The sequence below is a fragment of the Pseudophryne corroboree genome, chromosome 9, assembly GCF_028390025.1.
Source record: "Pseudophryne corroboree isolate aPseCor3 chromosome 9, aPseCor3.hap2, whole genome shotgun sequence".
Taxonomy (NCBI): Eukaryota; Metazoa; Chordata; class Amphibia; order Anura; family Myobatrachidae; genus Pseudophryne; species Pseudophryne corroboree.
In genome coordinates this window covers 251,392,868-251,415,391 of record NC_086452.1, presented here as the reverse complement: position 1 = coordinate 251,415,391, position 22,524 = coordinate 251,392,868, and the positions used below count along the sequence as shown (strand labels likewise).

The 22,524-nt window shown below is 40.7% G+C and overlaps 1 protein-coding gene across 1 annotated transcript in view; it reads right to left on the bottom strand.

The window, feature by feature from the left end:
• Window positions 1–5,991: 5,991 nt before the first annotated feature.
• The window catches only part of EDEM3 (ER degradation enhancing alpha-mannosidase like protein 3), a 217,098-nt gene continuing 200,565 nt past the window's right edge, over window positions 5,992–22,524 (bottom strand). The window contains exons 19-20 of the mRNA XM_063940205.1: window positions 15,852–16,037; window positions 5,992–11,401 (exon numbers count right to left, since the gene is read on the bottom strand). Of these exons, the coding sequence (XP_063796275.1) occupies window positions 11,037–11,401; window positions 15,852–16,037 (551 nt within the window). The 3' untranslated portion in view covers window positions 5,992–11,036. The remainder of the gene's footprint in view (window positions 11,402–15,851; window positions 16,038–22,524) is intronic.

Sequence of the window (22,524 nt, the reverse complement as noted above, 5' to 3'; positions counted from 1 at the left end):
CCCAGGAACAGCAGACGCGTCGTAGGAACCAGCTGCGACTTTGGAATATTCAGAATCCAGCCGTGCTGTCGTAGCACTTCCTGAGATAGTGCTACTCTGACCAACAACTGCTCCCTGGACCTCGCCTTTATAAGGAGATCGTCCAAGTACGGATAATTATAACTCCCTTCTTTCGAAGGAGTATCATAATTTCGGCCATTACCTTGGTAAATAACCTCGGTGCCGTGGACAGACCAAACGGCAACGTCTGGAATTGGTAATGGCAGTCCTGTACCACCAAACGGAGGTACACCTGGTGAGGTGGGTAAATGGGGACATGCAGGTAAGCATCCTTGATGTCTAGTGATACCATGTAATCCCCTTCTTCCAGGCTTGCAATAACCGCCCTGAGCGATTCCATTTTGAACTTGAACTTCCTTATATAAGTGTTCAAGGATTTCAAATTTAGAATGGGTCTCACCGAACCGTCTGGTTTCGGTACCACAAATATTGTGGAATAGTAACCCCGACCCTGTTGAAGGAGGGGAACTTTTATTATCACCTGCTGGAGGTACAGCTTGTGAATTGCCGCCAGCACTACCTCCCTGTCCGGGGGAGTAGCTGGCAAGGCTGATTTGAGGTAACGGCGAGGGGGAGACGTCTCGAATTCCAGCTTGTATCCCTGAGATACCACTTGTAGAACCCTGGGATCCACCTGTGAGCGAACCCACCGGTCGCTGAAGTTCCGGAGATGGGCCCCCACCGCACCTGGCTCCACCAGTGGAGCCCCAGCGTCATGCGGTGGATTTAGTGGAAGCAGGGGAGGATTTTTGTTCTTGGGAACTGGCTGTATGGTGCAGCTTTTTCCCTCTACCCCTGCCTCTGGGCAGAAAGGACGCGCCTTTAACCCGCTTGCCTTTCTGGGGCCAAAAGGACTGTACCTGATAATACGGTGCTTTCTTAGGCTGTGAGGGAACCTGAGGTAAAAATGTCGACTTCCCAGCTGTTGCTGTGGAAACGAGGTCCGAGAGACCATCCCCAAACAATTCCTCACCCTTGTAAGGCAAAACCTCCATGTGCCTTTTAGAATCCGCATCACCTGTCTACTGCCGAGTCCATAATACTCTCCTGGCAGAAATGGACATTGCATTAATTCTAGATGCCAGCCGGCAAATATCCCTCTGTGCATCTCTCATATATAAGACTTCGTCTTTAATATGCTCTATGGTTAGCAATATAGTGTCCCTGTCAAGGGAATCAATGTTATCAGACAGGGAATCAGACCACGCTGCTGCAGCACTGCACATCCATGCTGAAGTAATAGCAGGTCTCAGTATAGTACCTGAGTGTGTATATACAGACTTCAGGATAGCCTCCTGCTTTCTATCCGCAGGCTCCTTTAAGGCGGCCGTATCCTAAGACGGTAGTGCCACCTTTTTTGACAAGCGTGTGAGCGCTTTATCCACCCTCGGGGATGTCTCCCAACGTACCCTGTCCTCTGGCGGGAAAGGGTACGCCATCAGTAACTTTTTAGAAATCACTAGTTTTTTGTCAGGGGAAGCCCACGCTTCTTCACACACTTCATTCAACTCATCTGATGGGGGAAAAACCACTGGTTGCTTTTTCTCCCCAAACATAATACCCTTTTTTGTGGTACCTGGGTTAATGTCAGAAATGTGCAACACATTTTTCATTGCCGTAATCATGCAACGGATGGCCCTAGTACATTAGTCTCGTCGTCGTCGACACTGGAGTCAGACTGTGTCAGCCATCTGAGGTAGCGGGCGTTTTTGAGCCCCTGATGGCTTTTGAGACGCCTGGGCAGGCACTGGCTGAGAAGCCGGCTGTCCCACAGCTGTTATGTCATCGAACCTTTTATGTAAGGAGTTGACACTGTCGTGTAAAACCTTCCACATATCCATCCACTCTGGTGTCGACCCCGCAGGGGGTGACATCACATTTATCGGCACCTGCTCCGCCTCCACATAAGCCTCCTCATCAAACATGTCGACACAGCCGTACCGACACACCGCACACACACAGGGAATGCTCTGACTGAGGACAGGACCCCACAAAGTCCTTTGGGGAGACAGAGAGAGAGTATGCCAGCACACACCACAGCGCTATATAAACAGTGATTTACACTACACAAAGTGATTTTCCCTATAGCAGCTATCCAATACAGTTTTGCGCCTAAATTTAGTGCCCCCCCTCTCTTTTTTACCCTTTGAGCCTGGAAACTGCAGGGGAGAGCCTGGGGAGCTGTCTTCCAGCGGAGCTGTGAAGAGGAAATGGCGCCATTGTGCTGAGGGAGATAGCCCCGCCCCTTTTTCGGCGGGCTTATCCCGCTCTTTTATTAATATTATGGCAGGGGATTTTTACACATATATAGTTTATTAGACTATATTATGTGTTGTTTTGCCAATTTAAGGTACTCTAATTGCAGCCCAGGGCGCCCCCCCCCCCAGCGCCCTGCACCCATCAGTGACCGGAGTATGTGGTGTGCATAGGGAGCAATGGCGCACAGCTGCAGTGCTGTGCGCTACCTTAATGAAGACTGGAGTCTTCAGCCGCCGATTTCCAGGACGTTCTTCTTGCTTCTGGCTCTGCAAGGGGGACGGCGGCGTGGCTCCGGGACCGGACGACCGAGGCTGGGCCTGTGTTCGATCCCTCTGGAGCTAATGGTGTCCAGTAGCCTAGAAGCCCAAGCTAGCTGCAAGCAGGTAGGTTCGCTTCTCTCCCCTAAGTCCCTCGTAGCAGTGAGTCTGTTGCCAGCAGAGCTCACTGAAAATAAAAAACCTAATACTTTCTTTTCTAGGAGCTCAGGAGAGCCCCTAGTGTGCAACCAGCTCGAGCCGGGCACAGATTCTAACTGAGGTCTGGAGGAGGGGCATAGAGGGAGGAGCCAGTGCACACCAGTAGTCCTAATTCTTTCTTAGAGTGCCCAGTCTCCTGCGGAGCCCGTCTATTCCCCATGGTCCTTACGGAGTTCCCAGCATCCACTAGGACGTCAGAGAAATACTGTTTAATTATTTAACAAAAAATATCTCCAGTAAAAGGTAAAGACTCCAAAACCTTTTTGGATTCTGAATCATCTTTCCATGTATGTAGCCAAACTGCTCTGCGAGCGGCTACTGCTAAAGCTGATGCCTGAGAGGAAATTGTACCCATATCCAAAGCTGCTTCTTCCAAGAACATTGCAGCCTGTTTGATATGTGCAACATGGGATTTTTGCTCTCTAGATGCCATTGGAAGATCCCCTTCCAATGCATCCGCCCAGGCAGCCACTGCTTTGTTTTGCCATCCAGGCTGAAGCCATGGCTGGTCTAATGATTGCCCCAGACATGAAAAAAATGTTTTTTAGAAAAGCATCCACTTTCCTATTCGTGACATAATTTAATGATGTTGAAGGCAGAGGTAATGTAGATTTTCGCACTAATCGAATAACATGCTTTGGGGGCCACCTCCCTCTTTAAACAGTCCCCAGCTGGAAAAGGATAATTGGAATTCCATTTCCTAGGCATAGCCCAAGACACTTCCATAATTTCCATCAGCTGCTCTGACCCAGAAACTCAGTCTTAACTGTTTTGAGACGTTTAAATACAGTTGCCTTGGATTTTAACACTGCTTTGGATTTTCACACAGACTCTGCTCATTCTTCTAAGGATAGAATGGCTTTCATTTAATTAATTAACTCAGATATGTCCATTGAGCCGAGACCTTCTTCCTCGTCTTCATATGAAGAACCAGAGTGTAATGAGTCTTCATCCTCCGACGAATCCTCATCTGAAACGTGTAAACTGTGAAGATGTTGTTTCATGTCTATGTAATTTACTTACCACTGGCTTTTCAGTCTGTTTCTGTTGAGAGGCTGCTGCTTCCCCTGCTGAAAGTGATAATCTGCAGGTGGAAAGCTGTATGTGAGCGTTAATAGTGTAACCTGTCCCTGGTACAGAAGTTGGAATTATCCGCTCAGCTATACTGGATAATGTCTGTGCAAACAAAGCCCATGGGGGATCAACTTGCACCTGTATCCGCCTTGTACTTTTCAAGAGACCTTGGTGAAAGCTGAAACAATTTGCACACAAACCATCCTGAACCAAATCCTGAGAGGTTTACCCAGCTTTGCAAGACAAACATGATATGAGTGTTGGTGTTACTGTGAGTGTATCTTCCTCACATTTGCCGCTCTTAGACATGATAAATAATCAACACTTACACAGTACTACACAATTTGTAACTGTAATCACTTTAAGACTAGTTAAAGTGACATACAATCTGTATGACAGAATTATAGTAAAGTCAGCAATCACACTAGCAGTCAGTCACATGTTATACATTAGTATAATAAGCAATATGAGCACATAATCAACTAAAGATACATTTCAAGTATGTAGGAGAAACATATTACTGCATTACTTTATAAAAGTTTTAACCGTATTCAGACACATAGCAAAAGAAACCACAGTAATATTATCAGACTCGTATGCATTATGCACTTATCCAACTATTCGTACTCAAAAGGACTTAGTGTTGTATAACCCATACTCAGAGTGGAATACAGTGAGACTTACCCCACTTCCAGGATCGATCAATATGTCTGGAAACGCTGAGTGGATCCAGATGCTATTAGTGTACACCGTCGCTCCGTGAACCTATAGTGAAAACAGATGCCCAAGTGAACAGTGACGCACCAGTAACAGCCGCCTAAGCTGTGACTGGGTCCCTTAGTACACAGTATCTCAGACGGAAGAAGGAAAACAGTTCATGGCGGGAGACTCTGAGGAAACTGGTCATGAACCGGGGGAGGGGCGACCAGGAGAGCGTCTGACTTTCCACTGCTGACATCAACCCTAGGGATCGTGGCCTCATACTACTCCTGGAGCCTATAATCCCTAAGGGTTAGCGCTGGTGCACCAGAGGTACCAGCGGTGTCAGCGACCGGTAGTCTCCTCTTAAAGCAGTGTGGCTGTGTCCGTATTCCCCTCTAAGCGGAATGCCTTACCTTCTCCCCGTGCTCCGGACACAGCCTGGTAACGTCTGCTGGACCTGTTAGTATATCCAACACAGACGCCCGCCGAAACAGCACTGTACTCATGGGTCAGCGTTGTCGCGGCCCAGCGGAGAGTTGTTGGAGCGACTCTTTCTAAGGTACATATAAGATGCTTTTTAGAAAGATCACTCAAAAAATAGTAAGACTATAAAAATAAAATAAGAAAGCTTATGGCTGCTAAAAACCAGTAGACCACTGACCATGGTCCCGCTCTGCGCACCAAGCAAAAAACTAATTTGTCTGAGTAAGGAGTCGGAGATATATAGATGGGTCCATTGCATGCCGCGAGCCCGAAAAGCTTCGACCAATTGGTGCAAATCCGTTGTCGCTTCATCATATCCTAATGTTATCCTGTGGATAACCTGTGTACCCTGCCGGAGAAAAGTGTGTTATGAAAATATTTTTTTTTCTAAACAGTAGAGAAAATATGGTTCTGTACCAAATTTGGTGTTGCAACCTTATATGAGCTTACTGTTGGTATCCAGAATTTTGCCCTTAAAATATTAACAAAGAAATAAAATAAAATAAAAACGCAACCGAACAGTCAATAAAAATCAGCAAATAATAAAGCAGTCTAAAGTTCTGGAAGCTTGAATGCTTCAAAGTTGCCACTTTATTCTTTGTACCTTAATGGTTTGTGGGAAACGGTCATGAGTAAGTGATGCCAAGCAAACCTGTACACATCCTTATAGATTTCATTTCTAGGCAGGTGATGCATTCACCTTTTTATCCCGAATGAATAACCTTAAAATGTGTTACTGTTTGTGACAGTCTATGGAGTACATACTGTATAACAGACCGGTAAAACAAGAAAAAGGTGTCTTATGTAGCAACATTTCTAAATCTTCTTACCAAATAGAATGCACCAATTTACATGTCAATCCTTACCCTCGTCTTTTAACACAGTATTGCTACATTACATATACCTAGGTAAAAATAAATGGTTCCATACAATATAATTCAGAATATTTACAGTGCTTTAATAAATCTTTACAATCAAGTCAAATACACATTTATATACACAAAGATTATATACAATTTAAACCCAGGCTTACATTACATAACAATATTGTGCAACTGTACATTTTTCTTTTGCCAAACAAAATGCTTACAGTTTATATAAAGGTGACAAACTAGGCTCATAAAAATAGTTAAAAATTGAACATACAATAGTTAGGTGTGCAAAAACTTCACACAGACAGCTGTAGTGGACTGGTTTCAAGAGACTGAATTAAGAAAAGATTAATGGAATGTACAGTACTTGAAATATTCCTATGCTTTATCCTGGATTTTTTTTTAATAAAAGGTAAAAAGTTAATGTAATTGTGAAGTCTTCAGGTCTGGAAATAATTCATAATCTGTGAAATTAGGAATTATTTTTGTGAAATATGTCCCTAGCATTACAATAAAACTTTCACGGAGCACACTCCTGATAATTTAGGACTCAATAACAAGCCAATGCATGTATTCTTTTTTGCTGGATTATAATGAGAGTTAATTTTTCTAAATATATATATATATATATATATATTATTTTTTTCTTTCTAAATATATATATATATATATATATAATATATGTGTATACACACACACATACAGTGAAAGAGGAATAAACCTCACATTATAATCCAGAAAAAAAACATAAAAAGGCACTCAAACAAAAAAATCCAGCAATTAATCAAATGTACACGTTTTTATTCTGCAGAAAGCAAACATAACCTATGTAGTATATGGCCCTCATGCCATCATTAATGCTGTGACTAAAGCATGCCTGAACTTGTACCTAGGATATATATCTTGTATATACCGATTCCGTGCAAATTTCTTGAGCGTACATGTTCAAAGCATGATTACTTATTACAGCCATTTCACCTCAATGGAAACAAAATAATTACTAATACATAGTTTAACTATTATTGCAAGCACTTCAGGACTATAAATCTCTCAGCTTTGTAATAATTTGACATAATTAACTTTTTGTAGTGTAACCAAGCATATAAAAGTCGCATAAACAGATAAAGATCCACAATTATAGATAAAACTAAAAATGTATTATTAAAAACCCAGCTGTAGACATATGGGCTTGAAGTGACAAACAGATGATTTTTTTCTAAAACAAAAACAAAACCCCCTGAAAACTTTAATTTCTGTACATCATGAAAAGGACAGGAATAAACTGTACTTATAAATAAAGATCTTAGTCAATAAATACAATATTGTTTCCTTAGCCTTTACACCTGTAAACATGAATACAAATTGCTGCACATATCTAATTTCATACAATGATAAAGTAATCATTAATGTTCTTGATATGAACCAATTGAGGTAGCTGGAGTCTTAAAGAAAAATTAAACCTCAACCATATAGCGGGCTTTACCAGGTGGGCAAAATATATGAACAGAATACAATTTTTTGCAAGTTGCGATATCCTTAATGCAAAAATGGATATCGCGGCAGTAGAAAGTTTAATGAAATAGCTGTTTGCTGTATTAATTATATATATATATATATATATATATATATACATATATACACACACACATATATATTTATATATATACCTATTTTATTTGTGATTTTTTTTTTATTGGGGGGGGGGGGGGGGAGAAAGCCGGCACTCCATGTTGAAATGTATAGTTTGCGCAGGTAAATATATATATATATATATATATATATATATATATATATATATATATATAATCTCAATCATACAACCTGCTAACCACAATCATCTGCTAACCACTTCCAAGAGAGCTGGCTGTCCTGTGGGTGTATAAAATCTAAATTGTTGGATATGCAACATTTTGTTTTATCTCTGATTAATGTTATAAAATTAATTCCAAATTAATAAGCAAAATGCATAGTGCAGCTCCAACCACTTTCGTTGGCCAACTCCATTCATGTAGCACTGAGCGCAATGGAGACAGAAGAGGGAAAAACATTAATTACCCAAAAATGTTAAACAACTGCTTTACACGCAACAAAAAGATGCAGGACTGTATGTGCCAATAAAACCACCAATGTACTGTAGCTTGTCTAGGTCTATCTTATAAAATATATGGTTCAGTAAATGTCAAGGCAAAAAGTACAGAAAGATAAAGGCTAGGATAACAACTTCTATGTCTCCTGCGCGCTCACGTGCAACTACTCTAATAGACAAAAGCACCATATTAGATTTTGTGCCTATTTAAATAGAATAGTTCAGATATAGTTATTTACAGCTTTCGTTATTACAATTTCGTTGCGTTTCCACCATGGATTTTGATTGTGACAGGTTAACAGCACATTGTAAATGATCACTGAAGTATTCAAAAGGATATATCTCAATTAGAAAACATTGTCCGACCACCATACCTACAATAAACTGATTTTAAGTTATGTATTTTAGTAGTTTTAAAATGAAATCCTTCCATATGTGTCATTTTAAAGGGGAAGTATAGGGGGGTACTCACGGAGCGATAATCTAAGCAATCTGACTAGATTGCTTAGATTTTCAGCAAAATCTCTCCGTCTGTACCCCCACAGCGATAGCGATGCACGGCCCTGCGCGTCGCTATCGCTGGTGCTAGATTGGCCTGCATGCAGGCTCAATCTAGCAGGTCGCTCATTTCACCCCCTGTGTGCTGAGCGGTCTCACCGAATCTGCCCGTGAATACAGGCCTTATCACTTTGTTTCAAGTGATGTATATGAGGATTAATGACTTATAGATGACAAAACCTACAGTAATTGTACTGCATTGAATGACAAAGCATGAACAGAAAGCTGGAAGAGTGTCAACGGAAGACAATCATGTAACCACCAAGCCACTTGGGCTCACTGGCTTTGAAACTGTCTATTCAAATGGGAGTATTACGTAGTATTAAAAGAAAAAAAAAAAGGAGTTTAAATGTCATGCAAAACAGAAGTCATATAAAACACTTTCAATTTGTTTGTTCTTCCATAAAACCCAAAACCTAGTATTTAGATTTTGTCTCCTGCAACGAATCATGTAATCCTGTATGCTTTGCTGCATTTAAATGCCTTGGGGAGTAGGGAATACTGAGCTCAATGTAACCTAAATATTGTATCCAGTTCATATTTGAAGGAAGTGTATATTTTGGGATAAGTGGTCAGGAAAAGAATACTTCTTTCTTCTTTCCTCTGCCATGCTGGACATGCTGGGTCTTTGTGGCAGACTGCAGCCATACTTGTTTTGCTTCCAGAATGGGATAATGATATATAAGAGGATAACTCAGAAGCATGCTTAAAAATGGTACTTAAAATGCCATTTAAAGTAGGAAATACTTTAAATGGCAAAGTTAAAAGTATTAACAAACTCAGAAGTGTTCACATAAGAGCTTGTTCAAAACTTTGTAAAAGTTCTACAAATAACGTAACGGTCAAATTAATTCCAATTTCTATACGTGTTGAGCGGATGCTTGTGTTGTACTTACTGAGTATGAAGAAATTATAATGATCACATGGTTACATCACAGAAAGCTCCAGGTTTTTCCAAACAAAATCCGAAGTGTCATTAAGACAGGAATTGGAAATGAATCTAACAAGAAGGCAGCTTTGTGTTATTGAGAAGTATGTAACTTTTCCACGCACAGATAGAACTTGGACATTAGGAATTGTATGTTATCTGATAAACTGGTTAAGCGAAAACCACAGCTTATTATACTGTAAAAGTGGTTCGAACTGGCTCAAATGCAGTTTCCAGTGTTTCTCAAACATGTTTCCCTATGGAATAGTCTCTACGTATATTTATTTTTAATTAATCACTTGATATTTTAGGTTTAGATTTCTTTAAAGCTAAGAATATATGCTTAAAACGTGTTGCTGATACAGTATCTGAATATAATTATTTTTATCTATAGCAAATATAAACAGGATTCACATTTGCAGGTCTGTATGAATAGCATTATTCCTTTAATACAGTGCTGCCTAATAATTTAGAGGTTTAATGTAGTTAAAAAAAAGGAACAGATTGGAAACCACACATCTCCTCCTACATAAGAGCTATTAATACTTCAGTCATTATTTTACTCTTGTTTGTGGCATTACCAGTCTTCTCCCTCATGAGGCAAACCAAATGAATCAAATCTTTTCCACAATGATTGCACATTAATGTAGACAAATTATTTTAATCTGCAGCTGATAGGCCAATATCTGACACTAAATATTGCAGACTGACACCTAAATAACTAAATGCTTTGGTTGGTTGTGAGACATGCTCATGGTAAGTGCATGTAAACAAAAAAACAAACCCACCATATGCCACTTTCCCGCAATGATTGAAGAAACCTTTTGTCTGGATCGGAGAGCCTACAGTTAACATTTTTGAATGTGTTCTTTAGGTTGCAAGTTAACTTATTTAACAAAAAGAAACAAAAAAACAAAACAAACCACAATAAAAAAAAAACCCCCATGGCTTAAAAAACAGACCAATGCGATTAAGGTAAGAACATAAAAATGGTCCCTACTGTACACATTGAGTACGGTTTTGTTTTTAAATGGTTGTCAAAAAGATTGTTGTTTTGAGGTAAAGAACGTTTCAAAGCACTAAAACAGACCAAAACCAAACATATATACCGGGTCCATATCTAATCATACATTCCCAGAATAAATCAGAATTTAAGAGGATTGCTCTTATAATTTCTTATGATTTAATAAATAAACTAGGAGAGGAATGTGTGGATATGTTTTGCTTCTTGTTAAGGAGAGAATAGTTGTGTTTTCCCCCCCAGAAATGGCCAAAAGGCATACATCTTCCAGCCCTTTCTAGATCATCATAAAAAATAGAATTTTGATCTGGTACATATAACCCCAAGTTACCAGCTCCATCACAACATATGAAAAGGACATGCCTTGGAGATAGCAACCATTGATAATCTACAGAAGTCAATGCTACAGGTAAGTACCGTCCTTCGAATATGGTGTTCACAATGAGCTCTATCCCTTAGGGAAGGCTTGCAATAACATTTCCATTATATACATAAGTTCTGAACAAAATGGTTTTGGTCATAGTTCATCTTTCTCCATCATCTCAAATGCCTCAATATCTTCTTTCCAATCTGCCAGTATTGACTGAATTGGCTGAACTTTATTGTCCCACCTCTCATTGGTGGATTCTTCTGTATTTGCTGAAGGACTCTGTGGCTTATCTCCAAAGTTATCTGTGTCTTTATGGCGAGGTGGATTTGCAGGTTGGAGAGAACTATCACTATTGGAAGACTGGGTATTTTTGGATTGAGATACTGGAGAGGTTTCATCAGCAGCATACTGTGCAATCTCTAAATTCTCTGGAGGTTTGGAAGGGTCTGCTGGAATCTGTTTCTGTGAATCATTTTCCCCGGATCTCTGTTCTGCACTTTCGCCTTCTAAATCTAAAATAAAATAACAAAAGATCTAATTTTCTTTCACTTAAATACATTTTTCAACAATATAAACTTTCCTCTTGGGGAGCTAGTACTTAAAACAATGCATTCAGGTACAGTATCTTCCAATATCAGGCAACACTAATAATACAAGAACAAAATGTAAATCATCTGTTACAGTGCTAGCCCATATATATCTAAATATAGTTGAATGTATGGGCCTTCTTAATAAAGATAAATATGATGCAAACAGCTTTCGACCATATTAGTGCAAAGGCATTTTTCACCTATTTGACCCTTTTGGGCTCATCACATTTTACTGCCAATTACCCACATAAATCTGACCATATTGTTTTATCCTCAAAAGAAGAGTGGGAAAAAAACTATTTCTGTTCTTAATAGCGGCAAGTCTTCTGCACCCAACCTTTATGGCTTGATGTGCATATTTGTGCTCCTAGCCCCTTATGCTGATACTTTGTGCTTTTATTTTATTTTGTTTTAAACATGACATTGTATAAAGGAGTCAGGTTTTGTAAACAGGGACAATGTACCACATCAAATGAGGGATAAATAATGGCAAAATAGTCCAAGAGGTGGCAGAACAGATACCTCTATGTATGACTGTTTTTACCCAGTTTTGTCTTCTAATTGTGTCCAGTTGTAAAGCGCAACAGAATTTGCAGCGCTATATAAAAAAACTGTTAATAATAATAATGTACAACACTTGCATTTCATTTGTTAACGACAGTAAAGAGTAAACCAGTTGAAAAAAATAAATATTTGTCACCTTTCAGAATAGCTGCTGATCTCATGACATCAGTACATTATTTGCATCAGGTCACTTTGCTTAAAAGGGTTGTCAGAGCACAAAATATGCACCACAGTTCTATAGCCATAAATGCCTGCACTAAGGAGCATGACGCTGCAGACTCTCTAAGCAGAATGATCATGACTTCTCTATTAACCCCTTAACTGTCCAGTATAGAAGACTCACCCTTCACAGTTTTAAAGTATATAAAGGTATAAATGTCAATACACTTTTCTGTAAAAGCATGTAAACAAGAAAATACTACCCAATAGCTTGCATGTATACAAGTAGTAAACTTGATATACCTTTGACTGAACTTATGTGCAATATTACAGAAATGCATTTTTACAATTACACCTTAATGATTTTATTGGTAATTTTTTTTTTATTATTATTATTTAGTGACTAATAAATCTGTCCTGCTTATGGGGAGAAAATCTAAAAACAATCCTGAAACTCTCAAACTTCTCACGCACACCATATACAAAAGTAAAGCAGACAAAATGGACCACTAAAATATTCTACATCTTCCAATGAAAGATCTCACACACAAGAGTTTCTCTCCTTGTGTGATCTAGAACTATTTTATATTATACATCATGGAATTAAAACAGCATAAACCCTGGGCCAATCAGTTGTCTTCAGGAGATTACATCACTAAAGCTGGGTACACACCTGTCCAGTTCTCATCCAATCCAATCTCAGATCAGTCAGTCATTTAATGAGTGTGGACGCTCATGAGACCTCTAGTTCATCCAATTTTGTCTGGCTGGTTTTGTCAAAATATTTTTAAACCTGCTGAAAAATCAGGAGACCAGATCGCTAATCACCAGACCAATTTAGAAGCATTTACACTCCTGAGACTGGGTTGTCCAATTCATCTCAGAGTGGCAGCTGATCTGCCAAAGACTGGAATATTGTGGACCGTGATACAATTCTTTCAGCAGATTGTTTTGGCAGATGCAGATCTGCAGCATAAATGGAAATGTGCACATGTATAGACTTAAGCTAGGTACACATTATACAATTATCTGTCCAAACTGGCTGGTTGGGATGAAAATCTGGTAATGTATGGAAGCAAATGACAGATTTTCATTCCAGCAAGCCAGAATGGACATAGATTTGTATAGAGTGTACCTAGCTTTAATCTGGGCATAGGCTACACAATTATCTGGCAGACCATCTGTTCAATACGGTTGGTTGGAATAAAAATGTGTCAATGGATGGGAACAAATGACAAATTTTATCTGTTTTCCAGTGTTTGGGAGTAAATAGTCGATTGTCATTTGCTCTCTCCATTACCAGAATTTTCATTCCAGCCAGCCAGATTGGATAGACTGCCAGATAATTGTATAATATATGCTGATTAGATATACAATATGTGACCAGGTCTCCAGTAAGATTGTATAAACAACTCTAGAATGGAATCCCCAGAGGATTGGCAAGTGTGTAACCAGCTCAACTGACTGGAGTCCATGTGGATACAATTACGTATTTCAAAAATAAATCACATACTTGTTAACTAATTGGACAACTCTCTATCTGCTTTGCAGATCTGGACAATGCGATTTTCACCCATTTCCTTTTGCAATGTTCCAGGTTGGAGTAGGATCGAAAGTTTAAATCAATTCTAAAATTAGTCCACAGATTGTCAAAAAGATTCAGGTTTGGGATCTGACAAGGTCACTCTGGAACAATTTCTTTCACCTCAATGAAGCTTTTGCTGGATACTTTTGTAAGGTCTCCTGCAGGCTGCAAGAATTTAACCTGTAACTTTTCTGTACCTTGTGCCATCCATTTTGTCTGGTTTTCCGGTCTCTGAAACAGGGACGAATGGTCCACTTGGGATAATAAACCATGTTAATCTATCAAGCTTTGAGGTAAAAAAATAAAAATAATATTCAATCTTGGCTGAATCAAATACCAGTGTCTTCCTCCATTTGGTATATTGGACTCTTCCCAGATACTTTGACAAGCTCTAGGTAAAATTTCATGACTGTTCCTTTCAACAGTGGGGTTTCTTTTTGCCAGCTTATGATACAGTAAGTCACATTTTTTAGACGCATCCAGGCTATTGCTGCCTCATGGAAAGTTTCTCCCAGAGTCTGACTTCCCATTTTCCTCCCTAAGATGCGCCCTTCTCACACAAGTGATCTGTTTTCAGTTTGGCCTGTTGTAGACAAATGTAGAATTGTACCAAATTCTCCCCATTATTATGGATAGACTCCACACTGCCACACTTGAATACTAAAGTCTTAGATATCTTCTTATATCCTTCTCCTGACTTGTGCTTTTCTCAGATTTGCTTTGGGAACTCAGTAACCATCTTGCATAAAACTGTATTTTTAAGACTGGCTGAAAACACTAATTGTAAACAGGTTGATACCATTCAATTATCTGACCTTGGAAGACAGACTATTATCCCAGGGTTTAATATTTATGTTATCAGTCGAATTACCCAATAAAATCCATTTTAATTCCATAATGTAAGAAAAATGCCATAGAGGTAGACCGATATCTGCAATTCAGATTTGAGCCATCATGTTGAAAATATTACGTTGCCTCTTAATACTTACTGCTATCAATAATGTAGTTTGGGATTATTTTACCTTTAAAAATGGTTGCTGATATTCCAGGTGCAGCACAGGTAAAAAGGACAAAAACACATCATGAACGTATATGAACTAAATGCAGTATCAATTTTTCACACTAATATATACTGTATGTGCAGATTCATACAACTGATGGGAAATCTTGTGTGCTCACTTTGAGGATTTCTGCTGCTAAAGATTGACTGAAAATCACAAAACATCTAATAACGAGAGGTAAGTCCCGAAAAAAAATAAAAAATCTTTTTTTTTCTTTTCTTTCTTTAAAACAGATGGACTTACTGGAAATAGTCAATCCCTTAAAAGCTGTGACATGGATCTTAATGGTATTCTGCATACATTGTTAAATCAGTTGGAGGATTAGTTGTTAGTTGGAAAATTGCCCTTTTCCTGCTGCTGTGCTGTGACCTACAGTATCTACCAGTGATCACAAATTCTGGATCAATCTGCCAGTCACAAAGCCTCACCAGCCCTCCTATGTATTTATGAATCAGTTAAGTATGTTTCTGAGGAAGGGAATAGTTTCCCCCTCCTAAGGACAAACCATTAGTCTGTCCTGGGGAAGGGGATACTATACATGAAATGCTGACTACCATTAAAGCACCCTGTGTGTACAGTCTCTGAGTGCTGTCTTTCTTCTTTGCCTATATATATTTATTTAAATAAATCTTCATCCCATGATGCCAATGCATTTAGCCATAATAATGTCACGTCTTTAGATATTGCTTAATAATTCAGCAATATTGTTTCTAGATTTCATATTTAATGGTCACTGTAGTCATAGGGCAGTATTCAATTCTTTTCACCCCCTTCCACATCCGTTTTGTGTCTGCTGATGGGCATGGTATAATCATTTCAGCTCACCACCCCCGCAATAGTGAGGGCACCCAACCTGTTACGCAGCTAAACCTGATTACTATGGGCGCAATATGCACGATAACGGGGATCACTTTGGAAAGGAGATTGGGCGTGATATCATTTGAATTCCACCCATAGACTGCAGTATTTATTATATAATTCTACATTGACACATATAGATTACCTCTGTCTTTGGCCTTATCAGACATGAGAACCTCCACCTCTTGGTATTCACGAAGTGCATCAAGAATAATATTTCCTTCCTTGCTGAACAAAAACAACATTGGTATGGTAATGTCATCAGTGTTCTTCCCATCCCCGGCCATTTGGAACAGAGGAGCTGTGTCACTGCTGCTGCCATCATTGTCATCTGCAACACAAAATATTCATCGGAAACTAAATGTACACACACAGGGCAAATGAAGGAAGGGAACAATCAAAAAGAAAAAAAATACATCACTTGTTTGCATAAACACTTACATCAAAGTTTATCCAAGAGGAATAAGTATGTGTGCATATTGTCAGTTGATGTAACAGCAAAATATATACGTTATGGTAAGAACTTACCGTTGATAACGTGATTTCTCTTATGTCCACAGGATAACATTGGGATATGCCGGAGCGACAGCGCAAATGGCACCAAACGGTCACGAGCTTTCTGGCCTCCCAGGATGCATCGGGGCTCCTCCATATAATCCCACTGACTCAGTCAAATCAGTTCTTTCCACAGCAATTTAGGCAGGAGCATCAGGTAGAAACCTATTCAGGCGATAAGAACACACATGCACACCCTTCCATGCAAGAGGGAAGAGGTTTAGTGATTGTAAAGATCCTCAAATCAGGTGCGTCAGGGTGGGACCCCTGTGGATACCTGTGGACATAAGAGAAATCACGTTATCAACGGTAAGTTCTTACCATAACGTATATTTCTCTGGCTGGGTCCACAGGTTATCCACAGGATAACATTGAGATTCCCAAAGCCAGTTTTAGTGGTGGGGATGCTCCCGATTAGACAGGAGAACCTTTCACCCGAATTCAGCGTCATGAGAGGCAAAAAGTATCCAAGGCATAATGTCTAATGAATGTGTTAATGGAAGACCATGTGGCTGCCTTACAAATCTGTTCTGCTGAAGCACCATGTTGTGCTGCCCATGAAGGACCTACCTTACGTGTAGAGTGAGCAGAGACATTAGCCGTAGTAGGGAGATCAGCACGAGAATAAGCTTCTGAAATTGTCATTCGGAGCCATCTTGCCAGCGTCTGTTTACTAGCAGGCCATCCTCTTCTATGAAATCTGTAGAGGATGAAGAGAGAATCTGTTTTTCTGATGGCAATAGTACGATCTATGTAGATTCTTAACGCTCGGACCACGTCCAGCGACGCTTCTCCCGCAGAAAGTCCTGATACCTGAAAAGCTGGGACTACAATCTCCTCGTTAAGGTGAAACTTTGAAACCACCTTCGGAAGATAACCAGTTCTAGTTCTGAGAACTGCCTTATCTGGAAAAAAAAACTTAGAAAAGGAGACTTACACGACAGTGCTCCTAAATCTGACACTCTTCTAGCTGACGTCATTGCCAGTAGAAAGAGCACCTTAGCCATCAACCATTTAAGATCTGCTCTCTTAAGCGGTTAATACGGAGGTCCCTGAAGGAATTTAAGAACCAAATTCAAATCCCAGGGAGCTGCAGGAGGACCAAACGGAGGTTGAATGTGTACAACTCCCTGAAAGAAAGTACGCACATCCTGTAAGTCAGCAATCTTTCTCTGAAACCATACAGTTAATGCTGATACTTGAAGTCTCAAGGAAGCTACTTTTAACCCCTTATCCAATCCTGCTTGAAGAAAATCCAAAATCCTGGATACTTTAAAAGATCTTGGATTCAAACTTTTTTCACTACACCAATGAATATAGGCTTGCCATATTCGATGATAAATACGAGCTGAAGGTGGTTTTCTTGCTCTAAGCATAGTTAGAATTACTTGTTTTGAAAATCCTGTAGCTTCTAGGATAGAGGTTTCAACAGCCACGCCGTCAAAGACAGACGATCCAGATGGCTGTGACAACAAGGACCCTGCATTAGCAGATCTGGACGCTGAGGGAGCAGTATCAGTCCTTCCACGGACATCCTTAGTAGATCTGTGTACCAATGCCTTATGGGCCAAGCTGGAGCTATTAGAATTATGGCTCCCTTTGCTTGCTTTATTTTCCTCACTACTCTGGGTAACCGAGAGATTGGAGGGAACAGATATGCCAGATGAAATTTCCATTTTACTGACAGTGCGTCTACAAGGAACGCTCCGGGATCCTTTGTTCTTGATCCGTACATCAGAACTTTGTTGTTTAGACGAGACGCCATGAGATCTATCTCTGGCAGACCCCATCTATTCACTATAGTCTGAAACACTTCGGGGTGTAATGACCATTCGGTTTCCTGAATGGTGTGTCGACTGAGAAAATCCGCTTCCCAGTTCAGTACACCTGGAACAAACACTGCTGACAATGCTGGAAGATGGAGCTCTGCCCACCTTAGTATGGGAGTTACTTGCAACATCAATCTTTTGCTGTGAGTTCCTCCCTGATGATTGAGGTACGCTACTGCTGTTGCATTGTCTGAACGGACCTGGACTGGTCTTCCTTGCAGACTGTCCTTTGCCTGAACTAGAGCCATATAAATGGCCCTTATTTCCAACAGATTAATTGGCAGGCGGCTTTCCCTTATGGTCCATTTTCCCTGGAACCAAAGGCTTTCGAGCACCGCTCCCCAGCCTTGAAGACTGGCATCTGTTGTTAGGACTTGCCATTCTTTTATCCAAAAGGGTCTCCCCTTGTTTAAATGGTCCCTCTGTAGCCACCAAGCTAGAGACCTTCTTACGTTTACCGGAAATTTTATCATCTGTTTTTTTTATTGTCTGATGATTTCCGTTCCATTTGGTCAGAATAAGGTGCTATAATGGTCTGGAGTGGAATTGTGCATATTCCACCATGTCGAAGGTTGACACCATCAGACCCAACAGTCGCACTGCTGCATGGACTGACATTGTCGGAGTGTGCCACGCCTCTTGAGTCATGACCTGCACCTTGGCTATCTTTTTCTCTGGTAAGAAAATTCTCTGTAGACCTGAATCCAATATGGCCCCCAAATGAACCATCTGCTGTGACGGATTCAGAGATGACTTTTCCCAGTTTATGAGCCACCCGTGTCTTTGTAGACAAACTACTGTCTGTTGAAGATGGCTCAAAAGTAATTCCTGCGCATGTTCTAGGATTAAAAGGTCGTCGAGGTATGGAAATATTCTTATCCCCTGCTTGCGGAGATAAGCTGCCATAACCACCATAATTTTGGTGAACACCCTGGCTGCTGTTGCTAGCCCGAAGGGCAAGGCTTGGTACTGAAAATGTTGCTGAAGGATAGCAAACCTGAGGTAACATTGATGAGACCCTGCTATAGGCACATGTAGGTAAGCATCCTGTATATCCAGAGATACCATGTAATCTCCCGGTTCCATAGCCAACACTTTAGAGCGTAACGTCTCCATGTGGAACCTTGGAATCCAAATGTATTTGTTTAACATTTTGAGATTGAGAATTGGCCGGAATGACCCATTTGGCATCTGAATCAAAAATAGATTGGAGTAAAAACCCTGTCCCCGTTGTGATGGGGGTACCGGGAGAATCACACCTGACTGAAGCAATTTCTGAACGGCTTCTTGCAGGGCATTGGCCTTCGAGACGGGCTGGTGCAAAAAATCCTTTGAGGAGGCTGCCTCCTGAATGGGAACCCATAACCGAGAGATACCACCTTCCGCACCCAAGCATCTGTCGTCGACTGTTGCCATATGTGTGCAAAATGAAGGAGTCGGCCCCCAACCCTGGAATCCTCCAGGCGGAGGCCCGTCTCCTCAGGCTGATGGTTTCTGTTCAGGCTTGGAAGCTGGCTTTCTACTAGTCCAGGCCTGGCCAACCTGTGGCTCTCCAGATGTTGTGAAACTACACATCCCAGCATGCCTTTCCACAGTTTTAGCATTCTCTAATAGCAAATCTGTGGCAAATCATGATGGGACTTGTAGTTTTACAACAGCTGGAGAGCCACAGGTTGGCCAGGCCTGTACTAGCCCATTGCTTCCTACCCCTAGCTGATCTATTGAACTGGGGTTGCTTAGACTCCTCTTTAGTTTTTGCTTTGCCATCGAAATGGACGAAATTTTGAACCCCTAGTCTTAGGGTTATAACTAGCCGGAAATCTGACTTTTTTGGATTCAGCTTCCGATTCTAGAATATCTGACAATTGTTTCCCAAACAATATATTACCAATGAAAGGCAATGCTTTCAGAGCTTTCTTGGATTCTGCATCTGCTTACCAATTGCGTAGCCAAACTGCTCTACGAGCGGCTACTGTCAAGGCTGATGCTTTAGAAGCAATCGTACCCATATCAATTGCTGCTTCTTCCAAATATTGGGCAGCTTGTCTTAAACGGCCCAGATGATACTCCTGCTCCCTATTAGGAGGGGAGAGGCCATTCTCTAGTTCCTCCACCCATTCTACCATTGCACTTGCCATCCAGGCTGAAGCCATAGCAGGCCTTACTACTGCTCCTGAGAGAGAAAATATATTTTTCAAGAAGCTATCTACCCTTCTGTCTGTGACATCATTTAGTGAGGTAGATGACAATGGCAAAGCAGATTTATGCACAAGTCGCAGTACATGTGCATCTACTTTAGGAGGAACTTCTCTTTTTGAACAATCCGCAGCTGGAAATGGATAATAAGAATCCCATTTTTTCGGAATCTTATATTTTTTACTGGGCGTCGCACAGGGTTCTTCCATCATTTCCGTCAGATCCTCTGACACTGGGAATTCAGTCTTAACTGTTTTTGTTCGTTTAAACACAGGTGCTTTAGATTTTGACACTGTTTTGGCTGACTCCTCCAAAGAGAGAATAGCCTTCATTGCATCAATAAGCTCAGCTACATCCTCTAAGCTGAAACTCTGCGACTGATCATCATACGGAGTATTTGAAAATACTGTATCATCATCTGTTGTATCATCTTGTGTAGTCTGTAACATAGACATATCTACTTTAGTCTTACCTGTACCCTGGTTAATAGCCTGGTTACTTGTAGAGGCTACTGGAACGATAACTGTATGCAGACCCTCCTGTCTGCGACCGTGTCTAGGCGGAAAGTCTAGTGTACACCATTGCAGCGTCTAAGCTGCGACCAAGTACCTTCGTGGTAGCGTCTGAGCCGGAAGTGAGGTCATTAGTTCATGGACGGGAGACGCACGGAAACTGGTCATGAACTTAGGGGAGGGGCGGCCAGGAGAGCGTCTAACTCCCCCCGTTGTTTTAAACTCTAAGGATCGCGGCCTCACCTAGTCCTGGCACCTATGATCCCTAAAGCATAGCGCTGTTGCACTTAAGAGTGGCGGCACATCAACCACTGTTTGTAGTCTCCTCCAATACAGTGAAACTGTGTCCGGACCCCCTAGTAAGAGCAAACTGATTGACTTACCTTCTACCCATGCTCCGGCCACAGCCTGGTTATGTCTGCTGGACCTGCTAGAATCATCCGACACAGACACCCATCGAGACAGCACTATACCGCGAAGGTAAGCGTTGTTGCGACCCGGGGAGAGTTGTTGGACCGACTCTTTCTAGTATGCGTTTAAGACGCTGTTAAGAAAAGTCACTCAAAAAACAAAACCAAACCATAGTAAGACTATAAAAATTAAATTATAAAAGCTTCAGGCTGCTATTTAACCGCAGCCCTGTGACCATGGTCCGGCTCCTGCCGCACCAAACAAAAAACTGATTTGACTGAGTCAGTGGGCGGGATTATATGGAGGAGCCCCGATGCATCCTGCGAGGCCAGAAAGCTTGTGACCGTTTGGTGCCATTTCCGCTGTCGCTCCGGCATATCCCAAAGTTATCCTGTGGATAACCTGTGGGCCCAGCCAGAGAAATACACAATATATCATTTTGACAATCCATTAACTAGTTAGTAGTAAATTTAAATATATAATAAAAGAACATTAAACAGACTGTATAAGATATATTCACAGATGTGCCACATGATGGAAAGTTTACCCTGATTTGTTTAAGGTCATTTATCTTGTAAATTTAATGCCTTATGTTGAGCTGCAACCAGAATAGAACAATACGTGCAGCATTTTCAATACCATACATTCTTTTAAGAGCTAATCTAAAAATATTTAACAAAATTTGCAGCAATAAAAATGATGGGTCTGCAGCAGTGGTTCTCAAACTGTGTGCCTAGGCACCCTGGGATGCCTCAGGGCACATGCATGGGTTTCCTAGGTTGGTGGTCCAGGACCAATAGAAATGACTTACTGTATGTTCATTGTAATAGACAAAACCAGTGCTGGTGGCTGGCAATCATAGAATATGTGGAAAAACAAGCAAATATTATCCCAAGCTACAAAGCTGAACCCAAGGATGAAATATAAAACACAATTTACTTAATTTAATCTTTCTTTCTAAATTTCTCAATAAGAAACTATAGGCCTAGGGGAGCCGTGAAAAAAATTCTGATACTCTAGGACGCAGTGATTCAAAAAAGATAGGGAACCACTGGTCTATGGATACAATAACAGACGGTTATAAGTATGAAGTAGGGTGACTTGATTACCCCCTCCAGCAGAAAGGAGTGTTGGCAATATATAAAGCATAGCCACCTAGGCAATAGTTTGGATCCTGCCTCTTGAACTGTATTAGAAATTGAGCGCTTATGAAAAATGAACAGAACCATGGTTTTATTACTGAAAAAGCAGTTGACAATCCTTTCCCATTACTCTGTATAGTATGGAATAGTTGAAGACATGGCTGAAATAAAGA